We start from the raw sequence: 10,044 nt of genomic DNA on the forward strand, positions 1-10,044 counted from the left end.
TGACATAGATACTTTATTATGGGACAGAAGCGGAACGTGGTTCTTAAAGAGACAGAGGCCAGTTTCAAGGCGTTTAAAAGAGGAAGTGATGAGAAGATAAGTTTATTTTCTATTTAAACATAAAAACATAATAGATAAAGGTGACATAGATACTTTATTATGGGACAGAAGCGGAACGTGGTTCTTAAAGAGACAGAGGCCAGTTTCAAGGTGTTTAAAAGAGGAAGTGATGAGAAGATAAGTTTATTTTCTATTTAAACATAAAAACATAATAGATAAAGGTGACATAGCTACTTTATTATGGTACAGTATTTAAATGTATACCTGAGAAACATAGTATTGCCCGTTTAACAAGCTAATGGCTAATAAGTTTATTTTCTATTTAAACATAAAAACATAATAGATAAAGGTGACATAGATACTTTATTATGGTACAGTATTTAAATGTATACCTGAGAAACATAGTATTGCCCGTTTAACAAGCTAATGGCTAATAAGTTAGTTTTCACAAACTGAGGTTGTTGCAGTTATTTCATTTCACAACTAATAAAAGTTCTTAAAGATGATAAATATGACAAAATCTTCAGTTTTGTAGTCTGTGTTTAGTTATCTTTATGGTAGTACACTGCACGGAGATATTGCCTTACAGATAACCAATACATAACTATCACTGAATCCTTTTAGTGATTTTAGTTTCTTATGATTAATCTTTTATTTAAGGGTAACATTTGTGGTGGTGATGAATTCTTCTCAACAAACGTGTTTTTATAACACTGGTAGATATTCTGACTTGACTAACCAGAGCATCTATAATCCTCCCACTTCAGTTTCATTTCCATTTTTAGTCCTCTACAAGGTTGTTCAAAGAACTATTTTTAGCAGGCAGAACAATATCTGTTCATAACCTTTATACAGCAACCCATTATAATTACACAGTCGTGACTCAATAATGTGATGAGGTGATGACCAGAGGAGTGTAGTAACTAAGTACATTTACTTTGTTATAGTACTTAAGTGTTTTAGTGAGGATTTGCAATATTTCCCATCTTTTAAATCGTAACTTTTACTTTTATTTTGTTACATTCAAAACAGAAAAATGATCCTTTTATGTATTTACTTTAAAATTTAACTCCAGTTATGCACTACAAATTTATGTATGACCAGAACTCATCATGAAAGGAGTTGTTTATGCACGCTAAAAATATAAAGTGTGGAATTTACTTAACCAAGTTATATCAACTGGTTCCACTAAACCAAGCTGAGTAAATGTAAAGTAATTTATATAATTTCTTTAGTGGAACCAGTTTGGTTAAATAAATTCAACACTTCATTTCTTAGTGAGTATGAAAGTACTTTTACTTTCCTGATTATTATGAGAAATTTTATGACTTTTACTTAAATACTGTTCTTATCATTGAAATTAACTTTTACCAAAGTGATTCTCTGTTACGGTATTTTAACATTTAATTAGTTATTTTTTTCAAGTACCTTATATGTGTGACCCAGTCATAGAATTAAACAACAGATTTATTATCAAGCTGATGAGGCACAGTAATCAGTTAACCACAAAGAGAATGGCTAAACTGAGCTAATCCATGTTTTCAAAATAAAACGAGACCTCCGTTATGCATTTATTTTGTGCTCCACGTCAACACAGCTGAGTTCTGCTCCGCGGCTCCTTCGGTTCCTTGATACTCGCTTTATTTCTGAAAATTTACGTCTGCGGGATGCATGACGTCTGTGATTTATTACAAGCCAAAAGGAACAAAAACACCACCATTTCGCGGAAAGGTTTTTGTGAAAGAGCATGGATTAATTTTATTTAAGTCTTTTGGAGAGAATTACCAGTTTTACCTCTGAACTTCTGAAGCTTAAAAAAATAATCCAGCATTTCAACAATCTACGTTTACGACACAAACCATACATAAAGAGAGAAACACTTCACTTCATTTGCTTAATAAACAAAGATGAAAATGAAAAAAATTAAATCAACACCAACTGTTTGCCTGTTGCATGCTGAAGAACCAGAATAATCCAGTGTCTGGTAATCACGTTTAGCCATTACAAAGTCACACTCGCTCTTTGCTACTGCAGTACAACAACACATGTTACTGTGTTAAAATAGAAGCAAACTGGCAGTCACTACTTCACTCATTAGCTGCCTTTCTCACTACGGAAACACTAATTTTTAGAAATTTCTTTTGTTGTAGTGAATGTGGGGGGAATAGTGTGATTTAGATCACATAAAAAGTAAAAGAAATACAACCATCACAATGGTCTTTTTGTCCATTTTACACCTACCCCCTACAAAAAGAAGAGAAAAACAAATTGGAGTGTCCCAAAATTTGTTTACGTTTTCGTAGTTTAGTTTGTAAGGATTACAAAGAAGAAGTTATGGTCACAAGTGAGTTCAGCTTTGATGTCAGAATAAGTGCATCTCCAAAATAAAGGAGTATAACAATCCACAGCTAGCAGAATTAGCAGCTTTGGTTTCATTAGTGGATCTTTCAGCTGCAGGAGTAAATTTGAACTCATTGCAAAAGAAATGCAAAGAGAGCTTTTTTATTAAAATGCCCATCCTAATCTGACATAAGATTTACAATCTGGGATAATCTTTTATGATTTACTGATGATTTACCTTGTCCCATGTGTGAGATGGCCTCCAGCTGCCTGTGGGTAGTAGCTCCTGCAATAGCCTCTGGTAGCTGAAGAGGAAACGGTAACACATCCCTGAAAACGTTTTAAAAAGAACACAAACCCATTAGTGTTTGTTTAACCAAACTGTAAAAAATGTAATGTTGGATTTACTTAACCATGTTATGTTACCTGGTTCCACTTAACTGAGTTGAGTAAATTCAAAGCAACATWCCAGTTTTGTGACCAAAGAACATGAGTATGTTGCTTTGAATTTACTCAACTCAGTTAAGTGGAACCAGGTCACATAACATGGTTAAGTAAATCCAACATTTCATTTTTAGAGTGGTTTTGACTGAATTAAATAATTTAAACACCACAATACATGGACATAAAATATATGTATAAGTAAACATTTAAAGTCCATAGATGCAAAGATTTTAGCTAAGGTTTTGTGCTTTTATGGTTTCACACCTGACATAAATGTAGATCTCATGCAGTGTGTGAGTGTGTGAACGGGTGAATGTCTGAAGTGTAAAGCTCTTTGGAGTCTGACGGGATTTGATAAAACGCTATATAAGTTCAGTCCGTTTAGATCCTGGGTCTAAAAAGGTAATATTAAACTCAGGGTAAAACAKTTTTTCCTATACATTTTTAAGTGTTGTTCTGTGGAGTTGCTGTCAGTCATCATTATCTTACCTGCAGTAGAAATCACTCAGTGCATTATTAGTTTAAGATACGAGGTAGAAATATTTATTAAGGCGAGATGAGCTCATAAAATAACATTGGTTGTCCTGCAATGATTTTTTAAACCACATTACTTCTGTTGTTCTGCTTTGCAAGACAAATGTCCCATCAGCTGCAAATGTCTAAATGCTGACTCAGCATTACTTAGCACTAATTTAGCTAGCATTTTACTACTTTGAGCTTGTTGCATTAAAACCTTTTGCCAGGGGTTTCACTACTTTGGATTAACATTTTACTTTCTTGACTTTTGGCTAGTATTTATTACACTTTTAGCTAGTGGTTTGCCTTTCTTACATTAGCTAGAATGTAGCTATGTTGAACTAGCCTATTGCTAGTTTAAGATAATGCTTTGCAACTTCTGGCTAGTTTTTTATATACGTTTGGCTAATCTAATTTTTTGGCTTGTTTTTTTCTATTATTAGCTGCTCTTTTTCTTTTTTAGTTTTTGGACAGCATTTTGCTATGTTTAGCTAGCGTTTTGATACTTTTAGCTTAGCATTTTCCTACTTTTAGTTGGAATTTTGCTACTTTTAACTTCTAAATAGCCTTTCGTACTTTTAGCATTTAGCTTGTGTTTTGTTGTTTCTCAGACTAGCTTTAACTTGTGTCCTCCTAAGAGAAACTTCTTCCTTATATTCTAAATAATGCTCTTAGGCAGGTAAGATACTAATTAATAACAAAATCTCAGTGGAACCACTGCAAACTCTCCAAACACATTATTGTTTTAAACATTATTGTTTTACATAACAAACCTGATTTTGAGCTAATCCGTAAAAACTCTGTGTATTCAGTGAGTTAACGCATTTAAACACAAAGTACTTTTCCTTAAGGCCACCATTCTTTACACCCAAATTTGGATCTCTCAGCATAAAAATACCAAACCAAATACATAATGAACAGTATTGTCCACATACTTTTATCCCACCTGTGTGTGTTTTATTATAGCACATTACCTGCTGATGCAGTAGAAGGCCACCAAACGACACAAGTCAGGAAAGCTGAGAGCTGAGCTCTCCAGGGCGAAGGCTGGTGAGAAAACAAATAGAGATTGACTGACAGGTWTGGGCGCCGTGAGAGTCCTCAACTGTCAAACCTAATATAGAGGATCCATCCTGCACTAACAGAATAAGAATAAGTTTCCATGTAAACACAAAGATACAAGCAATTAAGTTAATAAAATCTGATAACTGAACTATTTGAAGTAATACAGTATAATGTTGCATACTCATGATAACCAACTTATTTTTCTCCAAATACACAACTCAGTTTGAATTTATTTACTGAATAGCCTCATTAAAATTTACCAAAGACAGATCTCAAACCACTGATGTGATCACGGGTTTAATGGTTTAATGGCACGTGGACAACACGTTAATGTAGAAGCTTGTTTTAAACTTACTGGAGTCTTCCTCACTGATGAAGCACTCTTTCACAGAGGAAGCACTTCGATCCGCTGCCACCCTCAAACACAGCACCTTCCTCTGGCTGGAACTGCATTTGCGCACTAAAAAAGTCTGAGCGAACAAACAAGAATAAAATTGTGTTAAATGAGTGTTCTTTTCATGTTTAATATATATATGCATATGATAAATAAAAGAATAAATAACACTGCAGTTTGATTATTCCATTCACTTTTTATAATCTAATTTTAATCCTGAAAAAGCTGGGGTGTTGTGTGAAATTTAAATTAAAAACAAAATATAATGATTTTAATTCTAATAAACCCACATTTTACTCACAGTAGAACATACTAAACATATAAATATTGAAACACTACATGTTAATATAAAAATATTTTTCATTGCAGTTCTGCTTTAATAAATGCTAAAGTCAATTTATACTCAAAAACACGCATTTATGCTACTAGTATTTAAGGTACAGGAATGCACTTAAAAAGTACTTTTTGCTTTTGTACCTAACCCTTTTATGCTGATCTCCAGTGGTGGGCACAGTTTGGTTGCAGAAGTAATTTTTCATTAGTGCTTTAGCTCAAAATGTCCTGATGCATCTTAGTAAGCCAGGTAGAAAAATAACAAAAAAATAATTTATTAGCACTTTGGAGTTTTTGCTAACTTTGAAAACCTAAATACGCAATTTTATCTGGCTGTTTTGGTAAAACTTTCAGCTCAATAAAGCTTACTAAAAATTTAAAAGAATCAAAGAGACACGATTGGTCGACACAACAGTAGTTAGCTGAAGGGAAGCTAACTGCTAATTGCGTGTCATGTGACGATACATGATTGGTCAACGCAGTGGTGGGAAGATGAATATAGAACTGTGTAACAGCAGTTTTCTATTGTGTTCCCTTCACTTAGGAAGTGTTCATGTTTTTATTGGTATGGAAAGTGAAAACAGTTCGGCCTGTCAAATAAGCTCATCTACCTTTAAATTAAACCTGTAGCATCAGTCCCACCTGTCTTAACACACACTGAGAGATAGTTGTCTTAGTGTTTAGCATGAGTTTCTGATAATTTTCTATCCGTTCAGTGGTTTAGCATTAGCGGAACTAAGATTCTTGTCATTGAAGCTAACTTTCTGGACAGCTGTGCCCACCTCCCTAATGATTAGAATTAGATTCACGATTAGATTCATTGGGAGACTTAAAAATCAGTCAAAGCCAGTGGTGGGCACCGGCCCGCTAAAGCACATATCCGCTAATTACTGACCTAAAAATTACGTTTGCGCTTTAGCGGTCTTACTAAATTTTATAATTCGTAAGCGGACTTGCGCTTTCTAAAATTGAAATGCAGTACAGCTAATAACTAATTATCTACCAGTCATCATTATCTTGAACAGTGGAAGGTATGGCTGTCAATGAATCACAACACATATCTATCCAACAACACCCCTCCCAGATAAACACACTTATTGGAAAGGTATACATCCTTGTTGACTGTTGCTTTCGGTCACGGTTCTCATTTCCCACAATGCTTTGTGTCTGCTTATGTAGCAGGAAAGCAATGTTTGGAACTCCCTATCTCAGCAAAAACAGTTAACGTTTGTAATCAATACTAAAATTTGCATGAATTGATTTATTTTACTTTACAATCGGAGCTCCTTTTTAAAAAAATAAAATAATGTTTAAACTCTGAAGCTCAATACTTGACGTAATTGGTGACGCAATCGGCCAACGGGATTAGAGACTCAGAAATGATTTAAAGATGTTATGCTGATGAAGACAGACATCTAGTGGTCAACTGGAGCAACTACATGGAAAACTTTAAAATCCAAGCTCTTATTTTGAAGTGAAGATAGTTTCCTGTAAGCTGTGCTTTCGTTTCCCGTCATAAATCAAATCCTCATGTACCCAGAATGCATCTCTTCAGTTTTCCAATAAACAGTTTTTAAATTACTTTGATGCTTCTTTAATGAAAAATCTACAACAAACAAAAGAAAAAGACAAAGAAGCAGCCGAACTAGCAATCCTCAACAACTTTTTAATTTTTACACCAGGAGCTAAAGGTCTGTTTCAGGAAATCACATCCCCAGCAATCGGCAGTTGTAGGATTAAGCTGTAATAGAGTTCATACACCACTAGTTGGCAGTATTGTGCATATATTGTACATGAATTATTGCCACCCAGTGAGTGTCAAATTGAACTTGTGCTTTAAAATTAGCTTGTCTTAATATTTCTATGGCATTAGTGCTTATGAAGTTGCAGACCTAAATATTTTCATAAGCGCTTTAGAAATTGCGGAGCTAATTTTTGGATTAGCATTAGCATTGCCCACCACTGATCAAAGCAGGCTGAAGCATGTCGAAGCTTGACACAATTCAGAAGTGGCTAACAAATCTGCAGGTAGCTCATCTCAGAGTTACAGTATAACTTTATCCTGGAAGCTGCTCCTGAGGATGTTAAGTTTCAGCTGAGAAATATAATGTGGCTGGCAGGTTCTTACTCCCACAGGCTCTCTGAGCAGGATGTAGAGGGCGGAGTCTTGGTTGAGTGACAGCTGCAGCCATACGGGATGTGTGAGCAGCAGACGATCCAGGACACTGAAGACCCGCTGAGAACTGCTCTGGGTGCTGCCCACCTCCTGCATCTGTAAGACAGACAGGCAAACTAAAACATTAGATAGAACTCTACAACTATTTATGACATTTTTTATACTAATAGGAGCTGCTTTTTAACCTTCAAATACAATAGGCCATTTGGTAGTTTTCTGCATGCACAGCATTGTGGGTAGGAGTCAGATGTGAATCAGTAAAATCAAACCCACACTGAGACAAAAACGACTGCACTCTGGAAGAGGTGAAATGCTGGTGCATCAAAACACAGTAGAGAAAGGGGTCTATAACAGAGAGTACAATTTTCAGTTTTAATTTGTAAAAATATAATTTTGTAACTTGTGACAACTTTATATTCAACATGATTTTAACATGATTTTGATTCACGTCATTTAACATCTTTCAGTTCATTTAGAATTTTATCCTTCTTATCTGATCTATACACACAAAGAGGAACCAAATATTTAAAAATTTAGATTTTTTAGGTCCTACTTGTACCCACTACCTATGATCCAGCAGTTAGTTGGGACTTCTGCTTATACACAGTATATACTTTCAACTGTGGCAACAAAAATGGTACCAAAACAAGCTCAAAAAGCAGATTTAGTTTTTGAAAAACATCATCTGTGATCTTAAAAGAACATTTAAAATGAATCAGTTTGAAGCACGTGTCAACCTCAAGGCCTGCAGGCTAAAGGTGGCCCTCCATTGCATTTTCTGTGGCTTGTGAGAGCTTCAAAGATGTATAAATGTCATGAAATAAGTGTATGCTGCTTTAAAGCCAGCATTGACCCATAAACTACATCTCCCACAATGCATGTAGAATATTTTACATGTGAAATGACGGCACAGGGTTTAAGAGTAGCCGGTGAAATTTGATGTGTAAAGTTTCCATTTTGCTGTATTTTCTCTGGCTACTTTTGATGTGGTAGTCATACTGGGAAGTGGGGATTTCCCAGTAAGAAGTCATAAATTTATATAAGAATGCCAGTGGGAATTTCCTGTTGGAAAGTGGAAGAGTTCAGAATTGAAGATGACAGCTACTCACAACTCAACAGTGAGTAAAACTCATATTTTTACTTTTATTAGTATTTCTGTACAGTATTATTTACTTCACATTTAGTCAGTCGTACAACATATTCGATCAAATTTGTTCCGTTCCAAAAGCATTTCCAAGGCAAACTCTGTGTTTATAATCTAACATGATCGGTGTCCCTGGCTCCTTCAGGAATTTGTAACTACAGGATCTAGTTTGGTTAGCTGCTAGCTTAGCCTGGAGGAAGACTTTTGCCTCCTTCTAATTCTCCTGATGTCACGGCCGGTAAGTTACAAACTATAGATAAACATTAGTCAGGACATTACTTTTAAGTTGTCCGGACTATCCCTTTAATGTTAAAGGGTAGTTGGCCTGAGCAGCTTTAGGTCTGTGTAAAGTAAAAGTGGACATGTAAAACAGTAAATAAAATATATTTTGTGTCAAACATAAATCATAATCACTTGTATGTACGGACACTTTTAAAGTGCCTGGGACATACCTATCTGTCGAATACAAAAAAGTAAAAGAAAAAAATTAAAGAAACCTTGCATAATACATGTGATTTTACGCTTTTTGTCGCATAACTGGCATATTGTCTCTTAAACTTGGCTCAGCCAAAGTGAAACAGGAAGTGACATCAAAGGGGAACTCTAAGTAAGAAAACTCTGTGGTCTTTGTTAACTGAAATGATTTTATTTGAACTCTGTCTCTTCATCTCTCTGATAATGACTCAAAATAATCTAAAGAAACATCAAAATCTTCTCTTCAGTCTGTGTTATTAGCCATTTTATCAATGCTCTGTTCACAAGCAGATAATCCCTTGTGACATCACTTCCTGTTACTTCACATTCAAATATCTCAACAACTGTTCATCACAGCAGCAGGAAATTACTTTTGAAAAATATTATTAACGTTGTCTTTCCAATAATGCATTTATACTTATTTTAAAAATTTCATGTCACAGGCCTTTTAATTTAACATTAGAATGACAGGTTCCCAACCGAGCCACTAACTTTTTACCTTCTGTCTAAAAGTGTCTTTCAGTAACTCATCTCTGGCTGAAACTTGCCTCAGAACTGCAAAAATATTTAATGCAGCTTCACAACCTTCTGTTCAATCTGCAGTCTGCCAAAGTGTTGTTCTGTGTGCCGAGTGCTGCACACCTCTCCTACCGTGTCTGTCTTCACCACAACAACAAATGCCATGAAGGATTTACAGGAGCGTGCAACTCTCCGGACAAATGAAGTGTGTGTGTGTTAGTGTGTGTGTTTTTGTGCAACTAAAACAACGATAAATCGGCTTTGAACCGTTTGCCGTTTTTTTATTTTTTAGTTTAGTTTTTTTTTTTTTGCGTATTTTTGGCTCTTTAACGTTCACATTCGGTCACAGCTTCACTTTCTCTCCGTCTAAGATTGGCTTGCTGCTGGATGTCACGATGTGTGGGCTGCCAACAAACTCTTGCGAGCGTAGCAGCAGATGGTTGCCATGGCGACTTGGGCCTACACATCCTAGCAGGCATTCCCACTCAGTGAAACACCCGTCCTCCGACAAGTTGGGAGATGGATGAGCTCGCACACACACACACACACACACACACACACACACACACACACACACAC

The 10,044-nt window shown here is 35.5% G+C and overlaps 1 protein-coding gene across 1 annotated transcript in view; it reads right to left on the reverse strand.

Moving 5' to 3' along the window:
* rin1b (Ras and Rab interactor 1b) overlaps positions 1-10,044 on the reverse strand; it is a 51,944-nt gene that overhangs the window by 21,913 nt on the left and 19,987 nt on the right. Inside the window, exons 2-5 of the mRNA XM_014026069.1 lie at positions 7,281-7,424; positions 4,781-4,895; positions 4,335-4,407; positions 2,639-2,730 (exon numbers count right to left, since the gene is read on the reverse strand). Coding sequence (XP_013881523.1) covers positions 2,639-2,730; positions 4,335-4,407; positions 4,781-4,895; positions 7,281-7,424 — 424 coding nt within the window. The remainder of the gene's footprint in view (positions 1-2,638; positions 2,731-4,334; positions 4,408-4,780; positions 4,896-7,280; positions 7,425-10,044) is intronic.

This window comes from Austrofundulus limnaeus, unplaced genomic scaffold (genome assembly GCF_001266775.1).
Source record: "Austrofundulus limnaeus strain Quisiro unplaced genomic scaffold, Austrofundulus_limnaeus-1.0 Scaffold522, whole genome shotgun sequence".
In the NCBI taxonomy this organism is placed as follows: Eukaryota; Metazoa; Chordata; class Actinopteri; order Cyprinodontiformes; family Rivulidae; genus Austrofundulus; species Austrofundulus limnaeus.